The sequence below is a fragment of the Aquarana catesbeiana genome, linkage group LG01, assembly GCF_042186555.1.
Source record: "Aquarana catesbeiana isolate 2022-GZ linkage group LG01, ASM4218655v1, whole genome shotgun sequence".
Lineage (NCBI taxonomy): Eukaryota > Metazoa > Chordata > Amphibia > Anura > Ranidae > Aquarana > Aquarana catesbeiana.
The window spans coordinates 661,853,019-661,872,746 of record NC_133324.1 but is presented as its reverse complement, the minus strand read 5'-3'; the positions used below and the strand labels follow the sequence as shown (position 1 = coordinate 661,872,746).

General features: G+C 44.1%; 1 protein-coding gene across 3 annotated transcripts in view; it reads left to right on the top strand.

Annotated features, from left to right (window-relative positions):
• Nucleotides 1-714: 714 nt before the first annotated feature.
• CXXC4 (CXXC finger protein 4) overlaps nt 715-19,728 on the top strand; it is a 224,946-nt gene continuing 205,932 nt past the window's right edge. For 2 of the 3 annotated variants that reach the window (XM_073601813.1, XM_073601821.1), the window contains exons 1-2: nt 932-1,491; nt 4,157-5,237. In XM_073601813.1, coding sequence (XP_073457914.1) covers nt 4,410-5,237 — 828 coding nt within the window. In that variant the 5' untranslated portion in view covers nt 932-1,491; nt 4,157-4,409. Of the gene's footprint in view, nt 814-931; nt 1,492-4,156; nt 5,605-19,728 lie in introns of those variants that run through there. The other variant, XM_073601805.1, reaches the window with a different exon arrangement.

The following is a 19,728-nucleotide window of genomic DNA, read 5'->3' as shown; positions in this document are numbered from 1 at the left end:
TGAAGCAGATTCAGATGACTTTATTTATCCCAAAGGGAAATGATTGATAAACCTATATTGAGACCAGAGTAATGGTGTAGGGGAGTAATGATGGATGTCATCACCCCTAGTAATCAGATATAATTTTCCTGGTACCAATCAATATATTGGTATATCACTGATATTGTTCAGATGACTTTATGAATCCTAAAGGGAAATGATTGCTAAATGTACATTGAGATCAGAGGGGAGTAATGATGGATGCGGTCACCCCTAGTAACCAGATGTGATTATTTTCCTGGCACCAATCAATCTATTTCTATGATTCAGAATACTTTCTTTATCCCGAAGGGAAATGATTGATCGTGTATTTGGGATGTGTTCTCCTGTGGGAAGTTTCCAGTGAAGGATATGGCCCATGTGATGACAGAGCCCCCATGACAGGGTTCAGTCGGTCACCATGCAGACATTCCCCTCTCTCTCTCTCACACACACACACCTGGGGGATGGAGAGGAGGAATGAGGTGAATGGCCGCCCTCCTCCTCCTCACACATCCCCTCAGGAGGAGCAGGCTGCGGAACTCCCCTAATAACGACCCCGAGACAATGCTAATAATGATGGCAGCCGTGTCCCTGTGGAGGGCTGCAGGGGGAGACGTGGCTGTGGAGGCGAGCAGAGGATTTGCTGTGGGAAAGGAAGAAGGAGGGAGGTGAGGGAGGAGGAGGAGGAGGAGGGGGGGTGTAATAGGAGGAGGAGGAGGGGGGAGGACTACAGAGAGAGCAGTGGCCGCGTGTGTGCCTCTGATTCCCGGTGTAATTTGCAGCCAATCATCAGTAGGTGTCCACATCCCTGCATCCTCCTCACCTCGGCGCCAATAACTCTCCACCTCTCTCCTGCCTCCCTCCTCCTTCCCTTTTCTCTCATTCTCCCCACCATCCCCCTCCTGCTTCCTCTCTTCTTCCCCCCCCACCATCACATCCTCCTCTCACGGCCCCCCCATGCCTCTCAGCCACACGCAGAGAAAGAGAGAGAGAGAGAGGAGAGGAGAGAGAGACTGACTGACTCCCAGGCTGCCTGCCTCCTCCCTCCCTCCCTTCCTCCTCACACATCTGACTGGAGAGCAGCGCACAGGGAGAGCCAGCCATAGACACACACAGAGGAGGGAGAGAGAGGAGACCACCGAGAGACCACCGAGCACACAATACACCCCCTCCTCCTCCTCCTCCTCTTCCTCCCCCCTCACCACCCACACCCCAATATCACACACTTCTTCTTCTTTTTTATTATCAACACTCATTTTTTTTTTTTATTATTATTATTTTTTAATGTAATTTTTTTGTTTTTATAATTTTTTTTTGTCTTTTTTTTTTTTTTTTTTTATTTTGTGGTAAAGTGGGGTGCCCTGGAGGTGGCGGCGGGGTGGCCTCTTCCAAGCCGCGCTGGCTGATATGTGCTCCTAATTTCATGCAGACGGCAGCGTGCGGAATTGGCATCCTATTCTCCGTACGGTGGTAAGTACACAGATTTTTGTTGTTGTTGTTTTTGGTGTTGTTGGTGGTGGTAGTGTTTTCACACCTTCTCACCCTTCCCCTCCTCATTTCTACGTTTTCATTTATTAATTAATCTGCACCACCAGCCCCTCCCCCCCCCCTTCCTCCGGGGACGTTATAGATGACCTTTGATCTCGGCGTCTCCGGTAGCCGGAATATTAAAGATTCCCCAGGCGCGGCGGGTTACCGGTGTAATGACTGTCCTCGGGGGGGGGGGAGGGGGGTTCTCATTCACCTTACTTTCACCTGAGCACTTCCTTTTCTTCTTTTTTTTTTGAGAAATGAAAGGCTTGATTGAGGAAGGAGTTAGTTTTCCATGGGATGTGTAGTTTGGGTTAATAGGGACTGTCCCGTGTCTCCTCCAGGGTTGCATTTAGCCTGGAGCCTTTTGGGACAACCTTTTGTACTGGAAACCTTCCAGCCTTTTTTTCCTTGATAGAGGGCACCAGGACGCTTCCACTTTTGGCAGGGAACAGCCAAGGCCCCCCCCCCCTTTTAGCTGGGGATTGCAGAATGTTTCATCCCATCCAGGTAAACCTCAATTAGGACCATACAAAGAAGGTGCCCCCCAACCAATATAAACTGGGGATTTCAGAATATTTCATCCCACCCAGGTAAACCTCAATTAGGACCATACAAAGAAGGTGCCCCCCAACCAATATAAACTGGGGATTTCAGAATATTTCATCCCACCCAGGTAAACCTCAATTAGGACCATACAAAGAAGGTGCCCCCCAACCAATATAAACTGGGGATTTCAGAATATTTCATCCCACCCAGGTAAACCTCAATTAGGACCATACAAAGAAGGTGCCCCCCAACCAATATAAACTAGGGATTTCAGAATATTTCATCCCACCCAGGTAAACCTAAATTAGGACCATACAAAGAAGGTGCCCCCCAACCAACATAAGCTGGGGATTTCAGAATATTTCATCCCACCCAGGTAAACCTCAATTAGGACCATACAAAGAAGGTGCCCCCAACTAATATAAGCTGGGGATTTCAGATTATTTCATCCCACCCAGGTAAACCTAAATTAGGACCATACAAAGAAGGTGCCCCCCAACCAATATAAGCTGGGGATTTCAGATGATTTCATCCCACCCAGGTAAACCTAAGTTGTTGCCAGCATCCCAAAAATTAGGACCATACAAAGAAGCCTAATATAAGGGATTTCAGATCCCTATCTTCTACTTTTTTTCTTTTTGACGAAAGGATTTGTTTACAGTCACCTCGTTTTGTCGCATCTGCAGGAGATAATGTCATGTACCAGTAAGTCATGCTTAAAAACGCTTCATTAAACTAATTATGACTTTAATTACTGTAATTGATAAGCATTCTGAACTTTGGATTGCTCGCATTCCTACCGGCCTGCTTCTAATTGCCCCGCTTTTTTTTTTTTTTTAATGATACAGAGGCGACCATTGACAGGTGAATTTGTCTGTTGGGGATCTTGTTTATTTTTGTTTTTTAGAAACTCCAGCAAGAAAAAGTTTTGAGCTGGTCATGAATCTAACAGGCTAAACAAAGTGACATAAGCAGCACCTGTATTTTTTTCCTGTGTGTCGGGAGACAATGAGGCGTCTTTCCCTCCCCCCCCCCCCCCCAGTTCTACGTCCTGTATGTGCAGGTGCCTTTTATTGTCAGCGTGTGTGCTGCCACCAGGGCTTAGGGATGCAGAGGGCTTCTCATTCTGTGATTGTAAAGAGCTCAGCCTCAGTACAGCTGCTGGCTCTTAGATAACACCAGAAGAATATGAAATTGACTGACTTATTTTTATCTGGCCCCTTTCTCATCTTTTTTTTTCTCCTCTTCTTCCCTTCCATCCACTCTCCCTCCCTCACATTGCAGGGGCCCACCTCCCCACTCCCCACCATTTAAATGGCTGCTCCAATTGAGACCTGTCCTTGGGTACATTGAATTAAGACCCTAGCAGAGCCAGCTGTGCTGGGATTCAAACTAATGACCGTCAGACACAGAAGGACACTGTGGCAGCTGGTAGTTTTCTATTCAACCCCCCCCCCCCCCTTTTTTTTTTTTTTTTTTTTTTCTTTTTTAGTTGAGATTGTATACAGGCAGGCTCTCGGTGGCATTGTGCCTTTGCCTTCCGTTTGGGCTCCCAATGCATTGTCGACTTTCTCAGCACTTAATTTGCTAATTTCTTGTTCGTTTATTTATTTTTTTTTTTTTCTGTTCAAAACCATTTTGCTTGCAGCCTTCCAGCATTTCCGTGCCTTGACAAGACTTTGTTCATGCATTTCATAACGTTAAATGCCCTCTGGTTAAAGGTACTATAACCCTTTCCATCTCTGATTTACATGTCTTTTGATCTCTACTTTCCCTCTCTCCCTTGGCATTTGTCAACACCCCCCAATTTCACTCCCCTCCCCTCTCCCCCCCTCTTCCCCCCCTCCTCTCTCCACCTTCAGGTATTCCATCCAGCTATTAATGCTATTATGCAATTCAATTATGTTCGGGGAAGGGAGGGAGGAGGGGGGGATGGGGGGTGGTGGGGGGTAATCATATTTATTAATGTGATGGAAATGATCTTGACAGTATATTTATTTCTTTTTTTCTCCTGTACACCTTTTTGGAATGATTCTCTTTGTTTTACTTGGAACAGTTGGCGTTTGTGATAATGCACAAGAAGATGCTCCGTGACAAACTGATGTCTGCTGAAAAATCACCTAAACGGAAATAAAAAAAAAAAAAAAAAAAAAAAAGCCCTCCTTTCCGACGCGACCGTCAAACCCAATCTGTAGATAAACCCAGTTGTTTGAAGAGGGTCTCACCCAGAAATAAAAGTGACTGAATTAAGCAGTTTCGGTGGTTTCCCCCCTCTTTCCCCCTCCACCCCCTTCCACTTACCCTCAGAAATGTCCAATATGAACACGAATGTCTGCGTGGAGAATGGACAGAACCCCGAGGCTGCCGTGCTCTCCAAGGATAACCTAGTGGAGGGGGCTTTAAACAGCCTTATGGATTACAATTCGGAAATGGAAAGGTATAGGTCCTTTGCAACGTTTTACAAAACGAATGGTGCATTTCCTCAGGCTGCTAAAATTGCCAGGATCACCACCCCTATCTTCCCCAGTGCCCGGATAGGCATGTCTCCTTGGAACTGTGATAATGCAATGCTTTGGGGGAGGAAATCAGCCGCTATCAACCCTAATAGGACCAGCATGCACAGAAACGACTCCCAAAGGCTGGGGAAGCCTGGCGCAACGCCAGAGTCGTTGCAAATGGCAAATAATAATTTCCTTTCCACCTTATCCCCTGAACACTGCAGACCTTTGGCAGGGGAATGCATGAACAAGCTCAAATGCGGCGCCGCTGAAGCAGAGATAATGAATCTCCCTGAACGCGTTGGAACTTTTTCCGCTATTCCGGCTCTAGGGGGCATCTCATTACCTCCAGGGGTCATCGTCATGACAGCCCTTCACTCCCCCGCAGCAGCCTCGGCAGCCGTCACAGACAGTGCGTTTCAAATTGCCAATCTGGCAGACTGCCCGCAGAATAATTCTTCGGGAGCTGGCGGGAACCCTGCCAAGAAGAAGAGGAAAAGGTGTGGGGTCTGTGTGCCCTGCAAGAGGCTCATCAACTGTGGAGTCTGCAGCAGTTGCAGGAACCGCAAAACAGGACACCAGATCTGCAAATTTAGGAAATGTGAAGAGCTTAAGAAAAAACCTGGCACTTCACTAGAGGTCAGAGGAGATGATTCTTTCTTTCCCTGCCTTCCCAGCTCCCTGCTTCCCCCCATCCCTCCACCCCTTCAGTGCCTCTTGTCTGGCTTCAAGACGCACTACCCCTTTTCCGATGCCTCCGTCAGGTTGTGAGGGTGTCATTATTGCACGGCTTTATGTGCACAGAGAGATCATTTGTGTGTATGTGTGTGTGCTCATGCAGCTGGCACTTTTACAACTTTTTTTTTTTTTTTCACGCATTTAAGTATTAACCCTGTGTTGCCATTTCTGAGTACCTGGGAGGTATAAGATGTTTTGTGTGTGTTTCCATGAGGACGGAGCCTATTGAAAATATATTTTGGGAGTCACAGGAATGTGTTTTTTTTTTTTTTTTTTTTTTTTTTTTTTTAAAAAGCTGCTGTATCTGTACCTTGTCATGTTAAATTATACATACAAATGTTTGCAAAATGTTATTTATTGTCCTAAAAGAAACATTAGTATGTCCTGTAAAATCCAAACCACTGCATCATTAAGAGAAATTCTGCAATAAACGTTGTCCCATACACTTAAAAACAATCAATCACGTGTGTATGTGAAGCACCTTGACTTTGTACACAAGACACACAGCTGTGCTTTAGTGTAGACCACCAATGATGCGTTTTTTTTTTTTTAAATGAATAATTCTTTACATGTATTCTGTCATTTTTAGAATGGCTAATAGCACGTTTTTTTTAGCTTGCTGTTAGTTGTCATACATACGTTATTTTAATATTCAATTCCAAATACAAGTTTGTTTTTAAAGGCCAGCTCCTCTCGAAACAGATATATCAGTTTTCAGTATGCTCTGGTGGTTTGAATCATTATCATAATTACCATGCAGTAGTTTGTGTCTCCCACCCACAAAGCCATGAAGTAGGTGTTACCCTCTTGCAGTTGGACTGGTCATTTGAATCCAACGGTGGGAAGTGTTTGATGGCTTTGACAGTTGTGTGGTGTTGGGAATTTTTAAAGACGATTATATTGCTTATGCAGTCTTCAAGAGCTATAAGAATCCAGCATGCGAATCCATTTACTAATGACAACAGCAAACTGAAATACCTGTTTTGAAAAGTTTGTTTGAATAGGAATGCATGGCTAATGGAGTATTTGTGGTCCATTGGTGTGCTCTACCTCTTCCATAACCCTGGAATTTAAAGATTTTTTTTAAATAATAGGAAAATTCTTCTGTTACACACGTGCCACTGCAATGTATGCCACCCCAACACGTTGGGGTTGATTTTACTAAAGGAATAGAGACTGTGGGGTTGATTTACTAAAACTGGAGAGTGCAAAATCTGGTGCAGCTGTGCATGGTAGCCAATCAGCTTCTAACTTCATCTCGTTCAATTAAGCTTTGACAAAAAACCTGGAAGCTGATTGGTTTCTGTGCAGAGCTGCACCAGTTTTTCCATTCTCCAGTTTTAGTAAATCAACCCCTGAGTTTATTTTGCAAAGTGATTTTTCATGTTGTAAAGTGAAGGTTTCACTTGGGTTAGTAAATAAGGTGAGGCTATGCTGACATCAATCATCCACGTGCAAGCAAAAATCCCCTTTTTAGTTCTTTTTGTTTTGGCATGTGATTGGATATTCAAAGTGAACACAACTTCATCTTCTTTACTAAGCTAGGTAAAAAAAAATGCTTTTAGTAAATAAACCCCATGGCCTGCTGTAAGACTTTCAGAGAAAACTACTTGGTGATGAAATGTTTGAATGAGAATCGAATTTTACACTTCAATTGTTTCCCCATACCCTTTACTTAGGCTTGGCCATACATTGTAAAATGTTCCTTTAGATTGGTAAAAACTATATAATATGAGGTCAAACCTATACACTTGCAATTTATATGCAATCAGGTAGGCCCTTTCACTACATAGTTGAAGGTAAATCTTATGGGAATTGAACAAGAAAATTGTATAATGTATGGCCAGCTTTAGTCCTTAAAGGGATAAATGTACAGAGAGAGCATGGGGGCTGCCATTGCTGACTTCCTTCTAAAAATGCTAGTTGCCCAGCTGTTTCAAGCTTCAGTAGTTTGAGTCACTGACAAATTAAAATGTAAAGTAAAGCCTAACAATAAACTTCTCTTATTTTCTTCATTTGGTCTGTTAAATATACTGTTAAAAGTGTTTTGTATTATCTGTTCAATAAGTGCAAAAAAAAAAAAATACTTGTTGATCCTTTAAGAGGTCTAGTGAGCTGATGACATCTGTTTTCTCTGCCTGTGCTGCACTGTTATCTGTTAAAGGGGAACTCCACTTTCGTGGGAAAAAAAAGTGCAAATAAAAAATAATAATATAGCATATACATAAGTCATTGTAATTGAATGTTATTGAAAATTGCCTTTCCTTTTCAATCCGCCGCGCTGTAATTTTCTGTAATATGCAACATGGCTACCTGGAGGCATTCTGTACACAGATGGTGTACAGAACAACGTTCAGAAACATCATTTCCTGCTTGTGTGATTGACTCACTGATTTTCCCAGATACAAATAGGATTTTTGTCATCCCCTGTAATATTTTTGGTGAGATACTCTCAAAAGGAAATCACTTCTAAAGGGATGCAGACCCTGCAGCTATCCATATTAGAACCCTGCAGGTGCAGCAGCTGATTGATAATTATAAAACCACTCCCATACAGATACACTCTGCACATGGACACAGAGAAACAAACCACTATTTCTTCAGAATAACAAAAGGTAGGAATCTGCAACAATGTTTGTTAAAATCCATGCAATGTACAAAGATCACCCAGAGGGGAATGTTTTTTTTCTCAACAAAAGTGGAGTTACTCTTTAACATTATTCCCCCTCTATCTCTGAGGACCACACAACCCCTACCCCCTATGTCATGGAGAGGGGAAGATTATTGTTCTGTCCTAGGATGACAATGGCGTTTCTCTATAGATACAGTACAGGGAGTGAGCATTGTCACTCTAGGACAGAAAGCATGTTACGGCTAGGATCACCAGGTAAAAATAAAGGAAAGCAAGGGAAAAAAAGCCTGAAAAATAATAAAACAAGTGCAGCCAGCTCACCTAAGGACTAGTACGCAGCAATATATACAATTATTGTATTTGAACTTAGATATGCTCTAAGGCTGATGTCAGACGGGGAACTCTGCCGCTATTGAGTCTGCTGATGGTGATATGTGGATATTGCCAGTGGCAAGATCTCTAAGAGGCTGCCTGTTTGTCCTTCTGTAGCTCAGACAGCAACATGTCGCTCCCATTGCTAGTAATTGAGGTTTATCACTGTAGGGAGGTATGGGCAGCCTCTTTAGTGATCCTGCCGCTGGTGCTTTGTCTGGTGGAAAAATCACCCAACTGACAACGTCAGAAGTCCTAATTTGTGTATTGGGTCAGTGACTTAGGCCTGTTTCACACGGGCTTCAGCATGTATAAGAGCCGTGTGAACAGCAAGCTTTGACAAATCATTTGTAGAGCTTTCAGCAAGTTTTGTTGAGGCTTTTAAAGTACCATTCATCTCCAGTTTGTAAATGTTGAACACAGATCCTAATGGGAGTGTTGATTGCCACTTTAAGCAAGCTACTAGCAGACTTTTAGCAAGCTTCAGGAAGGGTTCATACTTATGCAAATTGGAAGTGGGTTTCCCCGCATCCAATTCGCATGACAGGAGATTGTGCCCGGCTCTCAAAAGAGCCGGTTCGCACATCTCTGGGGCGGCTGCGGAGCGAATTGCACAGCGGTCCTGTGCGTCATTGGCTCAGTTTCAGGTCCGAATTCAGGCAAAAATTCAAACCTGATTCATCTCTGAAATGGAGAACAGGGATGCATTGGGCCCCTGCTGTCAGCCGCATCCGTTTTAAGTGTGAACCCAGCCTCAAGAAGCACTGAAGCTTGCTAGCAGGTTGTCAGGACTCCCATTATTAGGATATATGTTCAGCATTTACAAACTGGAGCTGAACAATACTTTAAAAAGCTTCAAAGCTTGCTGAAAACTCTGCAAATGCTTTGTCAAAGCTTGCTGTTTACACTGCTCTTATACAAGCTGATGCCCATGTGAAAGTACTAGAAATAATGGAGCTGCATGAAGACCAGAGGACTAGCATTTTTAGAAAAAGGTCTGCAGTAGCAGCTTACATATTTCTGTCAGTACAGTAAAGCAAGCCAGCCAGGGCCTTGAACATTGTTAAACTATTGTCTCTGTGTGGGTACACCTAGGTGCATGCAATGCTGTGTACACACGACCGGACTTTCGACGGACTGAATCACATCGGACTTTCGACTGACTTTTCAACGGACTTCCGTCGAATCGGATTTGTCTACACACAATCACACCAAAGTCCGACGGATTCGACCATGACGACGTACGACCGGACTAGAATAAGGAAGTTCATAGCCAGTAGCCAATAGCTGCCCCAGCGTCGGTTTTCGTCCGTCGGACTAGCATACAGACGAACAGATTTTTTGACCGGACTTGAGTCCGCCGGAAAGATTTGAAACGTTCTAAATCTAAAGTCCGTCACATTTTCGACAGAAAAGGTCAGCTGCAGGTCCGATGAAGCCCACACAAGGTCGAATTGTTCGACAGATTCGTTCTGTCGGGCAAGTTTGGTCGAAAAGTCCGGCCGTGTGTACACGGCATAAGTACTTCTAGTGATTTCCATATACTTTTATGTGTACCTAGGCAGCCTCCAGTCTCGTGCACCCACTGAAGTGAAGCCTCACCTTGGCTCCAATTTGACCCACTACCAAACCCCCTACAGCATTTTGCAAATCGATCCTGCTCTCACATTTGTGAACTCTTGGGTGATTGGAGAGGAGCGCCCAATGTCCAAAAAAGGCTCACTTATAATTTTTATAGTTTATTGGAGATAATAGTATACAAGGAGAGCCAACACATTTTGGGGGAATTGCCTCCCCCTTCTGCAGGGCTGTATTTCTTGGAGAATGGTTAGACTCTGAGAGGGTTAAAAATATTTGATCAGCGGCTCTGCAGTATGCCGACATTGTGGAGTAGAGAAAGCTTTCATATGGTTAGACTCTGAGAGGGTTAAATATATTCGATCAGCGGCTCTGCAGTATGCTGGCATTGTGGAGCAGAGACTGCTCTCTCTGCTCCACAACGTTGGCATACTGCAGAGCCGCTGATTGAATATATTTAACCCTCTCAGAGTCTAACCATTCTCCAAGAAATACAGCCCTGAAAAAGGAGGGAGGCCATTCCCCCAAAATGCGTTGGCTCTACTTTGTATACTTTTATTTTCAATAAACTATAAAAATCATCAAGTGAGACTTTGTTTTGGACATCAGACACTCCAATCACCCAAGTGTTCCCCCACAGTAACACCCCCATAGTCATTATCAGAAAGGTAGCATCCCTAGACCCCAACAGTCTATCATCTACCACCTACAATTGGGATATAACCCATTGGAAGCAATTCCCTCTATACCCTCCACACAGTTAATCTGGCGCTAGGCAGCCTCCAGCGCCAGTCCAGCGCTGCCTTCCACCCAAACTTAATACCCTCTTATTTATTTGTGAGACAGTAAAGTGGCCCCAAGCTGAGGGCCACTTTGGTGCAAAAGTCTTGGCTAGAGTTCAGTATGGTTGTACAAAAGAAAATGCGGGGTACTTTGGGGTGCTTACATGTAGTCAGTATTTCTAATTTAAAGCTGTCAGGTTTGCTTTTAAGTGGAAGTAAACCCTCCTGTCATTTTTAGCCAAGGAAGCTGACATCTTGGCCTCTGTTTAATCTACAACTGCCATGATGCTGCACATGTGATCAGTTATGACAGCAGCCATTGGATGGTTTGACAGTTTGGTTGAGAGCACAACCAATGGGAGTGAACATTCCCAGCACGTGCTGGAAATGTAACTGTTTTTTGAAACTGTTAAATGGATACCCATCCATTTAACAGTTTCAAAATACAGTTACATTTCCAGCACGTGCTGGGAATGTTCACTCCCACTCCCACTGTCAAACCATCCAATGACTGCTGTCATTGTCACTTCCACTTTAAGCATGGTATCTCGGAAATGAAAGGGCAACCTCCCCAAGCCATGTTTGGTGGTATTGAAATGACTTGAGTTTGATGCAATTAGCTTACTTTAGCTGCTTCCTAGTGTCCTACATTGAGCACCCACAAGCCACACTAACCCTTGGCTGTGCCTTAAAGTGTTACTAAACCCACAACAGTAAAATCAGGGTGTATATGCAGTAAAGCATGCTTGTTATACTCACCGTGGAACCAAAGGGGTTAATCCTGTGCATTGTGTAAAAAGGCTGTTTGATCCTGTACTCTTTGATCCTCCCCTTCTTCCACAGTCCCCAATCCATATCCTGATTGTACAGAGACTTGCAGGCACTCTGCACATGCTCAGTTTGGTGTGTCTTGCTAGAGAGTGTTTTTTTGGGGGGGGGCGGGTGCATGTGATCAGCACAGGGCCAATCAGCACTGTCCTACAAGCTTTAACCAGTGCTCGGTCAGAACTGATAGAAGTCACAGTACTGCTATATACTGCTGAAGAGAAAAGGTATTTAGCTGTTTATATTTACTAAGATAATTGGATTTCCATGTTCTGTGTACTGTGGGAGCCCAGATATAGTGAATGCAGGGTCCTGGGTTTAGAAACACTTTAATGGGTCTGAAATACTCCTTTGGGTCCCATATTCAAAAGCAGTTGCAGAAAGATGGATCTGGAAGTCCTTGGTTTTGGAGCAGCAGGATATACGTGGGTGAGATGCCACCATAATTCGCCCATCTATTTACACTTAATATGATATGGTGGAGCCCTCCTTTAATAGTATTGTACACGTTGTCTATAGTATATGTTTTTGTAGAATGATGGAACGCTACAAGCATGTGAATAATACTACAGTAGAGCACATGCAGTAATTGGTTTGATTGGGTTAAATTTTACTGGCTAGAAAAAAAACAAGTGCTGTTGTGCAAATGAGGCACGGAAGGCTTCTCCATTCATAAATTAGCAGCTTCATACTCATTCAGCAATGAGTAGAGTTTTGAATGTTGTCATATGTCTAGCTCCCACTTCCTGCAATTAGCGTGGTGCAGCTGCAGCTCTCGGTCAAGTGAAGACCTGTCGCTTGTTACAGCACTGAGGTCAGCTCTAGCCTGTAGGGATTACTGTCTGTATTCCTTTATCGTATTTGAGAAAGAGAGTTTGCAACAACAGAAAAAAAGATTGGGGGGAAAAAAAAAAAAGAATTTTTCATACTTCAAAATACGCAAGTGCTAATCGTTTTATTGATATTAATAAAGGCATTGAGCGGCTGGAAATTTCATCTTTTCCCCACCCCAAAAAATCAATACCCAGTTGACAGAATGATTCATTGTGTGCTGGCTTCAGTTTATGTGAGTTTATATTATAGTTTCATCTGGTTGTATAGCCAGAAATGTAACCACAGCAAAAGTAATGTCAGTACTGGTTTTAGCTGTGAAATAATGATAACCACAACACAAGTGAAATGGCTTATAACTCTTTGAAATGTGTTTTTGTAGTTGTTTAGCTTTAGGCAGATTGATGAGGTTTGCTAAGACCTTTTTGCATACCGTAGACACTAGCAGCGGTGAAGGCAATCAAATATATCATAACACTTTTTTTTACATAGCTTTGTTACCTGGCCCAGTAACATTTTTTGTCGTGTTGTTTTATATATTGTTATTTTTATATGTTTTGGCCTGTTTGCTTGCTTAAAAGGTATTTCTATCTACATTAAAATTTGGCAAGTGCTTCAGACCCCTTAATGTTACTCTATTCCGTACTTGTGTACGAGCTGTGGGTGCTACATTGCGTCCTACTTAAAGGTGGAAGGGGGCAACTGCTGCAAGTAGGATGCGCAGTAAACAAGGTACCTACTACAACTGCCTCTTAACACTTCCTTTTACAGCCAAATGCTGGGCTTTGCTGACAGGCAAAGCTCTGACCCTTCTGGGTAATGTTGGAGCTTGCCACAAAGCATCATCCCCAGATGGGAGATAGGAAGAAGTGGGCAAGCTTAGGCACGTTCAGTAACTTTCAAGGCCTTGCCTTCAAGAAAAGCTTGAGATTTGGTCAAATCAGGAAAACTTGGGAGGCTGATACGTGCAGAAAGTTGCATCCCCCCTCTTTCCCCTAGTAGCAGGGTCAAGTATCTGATATATTTTTTATACATTATACAATTTTCCTATTCAATTTCCTTTAGATTTACCTTCAGCTTTAAAAATCAAATAAACTGAAAATGTTCAGGTTCGACCTCATATTATAAGGTTTTGGTAAATATAAAGGAAAATTGTATAATGTATGGCCAGCCTAAGGCAGGCCATAGACGGTGCAAATTTCTTTCCTGCAACCACGGTTTGCAGGAAAGACATTCGCACAATTCCCCCATCAACACAGGCAGTGCTGACAGGTGAATCATCCCTCCTGCCAAGCAGTTGTCTTCTCCCATGGGGGGGGGGGGGGGGGGGACGGGTGAGGGAAGCTGTAGCAGATACTAGCAGTAATCACAAGCAAATCCAGCAGGCTGGTTGTACCCAAGTTGATCGATCAATCATTGGTACATTTAGCCTACCCACTAATGGTTTGAATCCTGTCCGGTTCATGCTGATTTGAACTGTGTATGACCGGCCTAAGTGCTTGCAGTTCAAGTAATGTGTACATGTAACAGTTCCTACTCCTGACATTTCCTTTATCTGTTTTTCTCTCCAAAAGAACAGTACTATTTCTGTTTAGGCATCATCCAGGGTGAGCATCGACTTCCTGGATTTTGATGCTTGCTTAAAAATGCCACTGTTATTGCTCCTTTGCAGTTCTTAGCTGCGTTTGGAAATATCTGGCACAGATCCACCCCGCCACAGTCTTTCACCTTGTGACTTACCACAAAGTTATAATAATGCAGTCTGATTAATGGGACAGTGGGAATGCTTCCTCTTGCCTGCAACAGACTGATGACATCATCTCAGGCTAGAAAGAGGGACCTGACTGGAGCTCAATGACAGTTTTTTAGTAATAGAAGGTAGAACTTTCAAAAAAAAAAAAATATATATATATATATATTAGGGTTGCACCGATATCGTTTTTTTACCAGTGAGTATGAGTACCAATAGTTTCGGTCAAGTACTCCCGATCCTGAGTACTAATACCTTTGTGGTGCGATTTGAACAAAATTAATGAGCTTGAAAAGCACCGCAATCAATTGCATGCGATTCGAACAGGCATGTGCTGCAATTCCTGTAGAATCGCATGTAGGGATGCACCGAAATTTCGACCGCCGAAACATATTGGCTGAAAATGGCAAAAAGGAAATCACGCTGTAAATGGGGGCGGGGCCCCGCCCCTGGTGGCGCCCAGTATGGGGGTGTCGTTCTGGAGCGTCCCCGTCCAGCCCCAGTCCAGTCCTCTACTCCCCGTCCTCCCTCCATCGACGAGGCGGCTGAATGCAAAACAGTGCTCTATCTATGGAGGAAAGCTGTCAGCACGCTGCGATAAGGAGCAGCTTGTCAGTATCAGCAGGAGGAGCATGCTGTTAGAAACAGTGAGCCCGCTCGGTGAAGCGTAACAGCATGTCAAACAACAAGTCCTGCACTCTTAACCCCCGCGGTGCTGCACACTGATAATGCTCCTCCCGCTGATCATACTGACAAGCTGCTCCTTATCGCGGTGTGCTGACAGCTTTCCTCCATAGATAGATCACTGTTCTTGGCTTTGCCTTGCTAACACTGCCCTGTCCTTATCCTGTCTGACATACTAAGGCAGGCTGCATGATGGGTACTAGTAGGCTGCTGGGCACTGGTGAGGCACAGGCAGGCTGCAAATGATGGGCACTGTTTGGCTGCTGGGCACTGGCAGGCTGCATTTAAAGGAACCTGGTGAGGCTGCATTCATCTCCTGTACCATGTCCCCAGTCTCTGACCATCTCCTGTACATCGTCTGCAGTCTCTGACCATCTCCTGTACCAAGTCTGCAGTCTCTGACCATCTCCTGTACCACGTCTGCCGTCTCTGATCATCTCCTGTACCACGTCTGCAGTCTCTGACCATCTCCTGTACCACGTCTGCAGTCTCTGACCATCTCCTGTACCACGTCTGCAGTCTCTGACCATCTCCTGTACCACGTCTGCAGTCTATGACCATCTCCTGTACCATGTCCCCAGTCTCTGATCATCTCCTGTACTATGTCTGCAGTCTCTGACCATCTCCTGTACCATGTCTGCAGTCTCTGATCATCTACTGTATTATGTCTGCAGTCTCTGACCATCTCCTGTACCACGTCTGCAGTCTCTGACCATCTCCTGTATTATGTCTGCAGTCTCTGACCATCTCCTGTACCATGTCTGCAGTCTCTTACCATCTCCTGTACCACGTCTGCAGTCTCTGACTATCTCCTGTACCATGTCTGCAGTCTCTGACCATCTCCTGTACCATTTCTGCAGTCTCTGACCGTCTCCTGTACCATTTCTGCAGTCTCTGATCATCTACTGTATTATGTCTGCAGTCTCTGATCATCTCCTGTACTATGTCTGCAGTCTCTGACCATCTCCTGTACCATTTCTGCAGTCTCTGATCATGTACTGTATTATGTCTGCAGTCTCTGGTCATCTCCTGTACTACGTCTGCAGTCTCTGACCATCTCCTGTACCAAGTCTGCAGTCTCTGACCATCTCTTGTACCACGTCTGCAGTCTCTGACCATCTCCTGTACCATTTCTGCAGTCTCTGATCATCTACTGTATTATGTCTGCAGTCTCTGATCATCTCCTGTACTATGTCTGCAGTCTCTGACCATCTCCTGTACCATTTCTGCAATCTCTGATCATCTACTGTATTATGTCTGCAGTCTCTGATCATCTCCTGTACTATGTCTGCAGCCTCTGACCATCTCCTGTACTATGTCTGCAGTCTCTGACCATCTCCTGTACCAAGTCTGCAGTCTCTGACCATCTCCTGTACCACGTCTGCAGTCTCTGACCATCTCCTGTACCATTTCTGCAGTCTCTGATCATCTACTGTATTATGTCTGCAGTCTCTGATCATCTCCTGTACTATGTCTGCAGTCTCTGACCATCTCCTGTACTATGTCTGCAGTCTCTGACCATCTCCTGTACCAAGTCTGCAGTCTCTGATCATCTCCTGTACTATGTCTGCAGTCTCTGACCATCTCCTGTACTATGTCTGCAGTCTCTGACCATCTCCTGTACCAAGTCTGCAGTCTCTGACCATCTCCTATACTATGTCTGCAGTCTCTGACCATCTCCTGTACTATGTCTGCAGTCTCTGACCATCTCCTGTACCAAGTCTGCAGTCTCTGACCATCTCCTGTACCAAGTCTGCAGTCTCTGACCATCTCCTGTACCACGTCTGCAGTCTCTGACCATCTCCTGTACCATTTCTGCAGTCTCTGATCATCTACTGTATTATGTCTGCAGTCTCTGATCATCTCCTGTACCATGTCTGCAGTCTCTGACCATCTCCTGTACCATTTCTGCAGTCTCTGGCCATCTCCTGTACCATTTCTGCAGTCTCTGATCATCTACTGTATTATGTCTGCAGTCTCTGACCATCTCCTGTACTATATCTGCAGTCTCTGACCATCTCCTGTACCAAGTCTGCAGTCTCTGACCATCTCCTGTACCATGTCTGCAGTCTCTGACCATCTCCTGTATCATGTCTGCCGTCTCTGACCATCTCCTGTATCATGTCTGCAGTCTCTGATCATCTCCTGTATCATGTCTGCAGTCTCTGACCATCTCCTGTATAAAAATATTTTTTAAAAACAGTCATTTTCGGTATCGGTTTCGGCACCAAAAAACCCATTCGGTGCACCCCTAGTTTCCCGCACTAGTCCTGTGTGAACCCAGGCCGAATTCACTATGAAAAGCCTGGGTTCACACAGGAGCAGTGGGGGAAATCGCATTTCTGTTCAAATCACATGATGATTGTGGTGCGATTTGAGCCCATTCATTTTGCATGGGCTAAAATCGCACCGCAAAGATATCGGTTTGGGTATTGGAGCATTTGCACGAGTACAGGTACTCAGGCAAATGCTCAGTATCGGCACCGATACCGGTATTAGTGCAATCCTAATATACTGTATATATTGTTTTATTACTGTTATGCAGTCAGGATGGAAGAAAAGTAGACAATGGAGTTGATTTACTAAAACTAGAGAGTGCAAAATATGGTGCAGCTCTGCATGGTAGACAATCTGCTTTTTCAATTAAGCTTTAAAAAAAACAAAAAACCTGGAAGCTGATTGGTTTTCAGGCTGGGTTCACACTGCTGCCAGATGCAGCTCGTAGCTGGGGGTCTGGTGCATCCCTGTTGTCCATTTCAGGGGAGAATCAGGGCCAAATTTGTGCCTGAATTCGGCCCTGAAACGGAGTCAAAGACACACAGGACTCCTGTGCAATTCGCTCCGCAGCCACCCAGGAGATATGTAAACCAGGTCCATAGAGAGCTGGTCACAATCTCCTGTCATGTGAATTGGATGCGGTGAAATCCACATCCAATTCGCACTAGTGTGAACCCAGCCTCAGTGCAGAGCTGCACCAGATTTTGCACTCTCAAGTTTTAGTAAATCCGCTTTAATTGGCTCTGTAATCTATTTTGCATGAAATTATTTCTTACTGTGTTTTTCTACCGCCTTGTAATGTCCTTTGTGAGCGCCCGAACTTCTCCTTTTGCCCCCTCACTTCTGTTTTGTTAGAAACTTCTCTATGTACACTACAAATCCCATAGTCCATAGTCTACCTCAGGAGTGAGTAAAAAAGTTTGGCTACGTTCCTACATTCAGTGGGACTTTCGAGAACGAACAGAGCAACCCTATAATAGGAAGTTGGGTCAGAGCAACAAAAAATTATTTTGGAGGAGACTAAGAGCAATATGAGGTACTTTTTTGAGTTAAGAATATATAGTTGAATAGATTTTTTTTTAAAAACTAGAGTTTAGTGTCACTTTAATGTGTGTTGTCACAATACATTACCGTGCTATTTAACGTGCAGCTAGCATGCTATTATTCTTTAAACGTTGGGGAGAGTTGTGTCATGCAGGTGTTGCAGAAAGTATGTCAAGGAGGATTACTCTGTTATTGTTCATTCAGTGCGTGTTTCCTTTGGGTCTGCTTATAAAAGCACCACTGCGGAATAGGCTGGCACTTTGTTTGTAAAGGCAAATCCCTAGGGACACATTTCCTTAAACATGACATACCTCTAAGCAGCTGATGGCCCATTAACTATTAGGTAAATTTGGGGCCGACAGTTTAGCCATGTAGTAAAAGAATGAATCAGGCAGTGTGCTCCAGCCAGCGGTGTCCTGCCTCCCAGACTGTGGTCCTATAACTTCTAATCCAGATGTTGTTGATGCCAGCAGGGTGGTCCACAGCAGTGCAGGCTTTGTTACTTAATAAACCAAAGCTGCCGCAGAGGTGAAACCGCTTTGCTTTGCTTTGCCAATTTATGCTTTCAAACTACAGTGGCTTTCTAATGCTAAAAAATGTTGTTCTACAAAACTTATTTACATCATTTTAGCAGCACACAAAAAAATACCTTTTGAGTTCACTTAGTAACAGCCAATCTTATTTGGCCTCAAGCACACAGAGCTTAAAAAATGATGCTGTTACACGGCGTTGAGTGTTTTTTTTTTTTTTCAGAAAGCACCTCTATGTAAGCCTATGTGTCCATTGACACATAGGGGTTTACAGGCATAAAAAAAAACTCACCAAAGACGCATTCAGGGGAGGAGCTGGAAAAGCAAAATTGCGCCTAAACGTGTTAAATGCGCTTAAACACGGGATGCGTTTAGGCACATCTAACATTTGAGCATGAATGCATTGTAATGGCCAGAATAAATTAATATTCTGGCCAATCGAATGCATTAATGCTCCAACGCTACACATGCTTAAGTTCTTGGGCCCCTTTCACACGGATGGGATCCAGTTTTGCTCAGCAGAGAATCCATCTGTTGATCCCCTGCTGAGCTGAGCGGAGCTGCCAGATGAAAGGTCCTTGCCCGCTCCGCTTATGTTGTATAGGCAGCCGTATATAAATGGATTGGTTGTCTGTTTACACTCAACTGGCCTCCAATCCGAACAGATGGGGGAAATAGACCTTCTGTTTTTTCTTTTGCTGTATCGGATCAGACCCGGAGGTAGCCAGGTGTAAACAGACACAAGTCCATTTACATTTGACACTCTATAGAAGAGAATGGAGGATCCGGCTAAAAAACCAGATAACCACTTGCTTTGGGCACTTATACACCCTTTCTGCCTAGGCCAATTTCAGCGCTGTCGCACTTTGAATGACAATTGCGTGGTCATGCTGCGCTGTACACATATGAAACTTTTACCATTTTTTCACACAAATAGAGCTTTTGGTGGTATTTAATCACTACTGGGTTTTTTATTTTTTGCTAAACAAGCAAGAATAGATCGAAAATTTTGAGAAAAAAAAGAAAGTTTTCATAGTTTGTTATAAAATTTTGCAAACAGGTAATTTTTCTACTTCATTGATCTGCG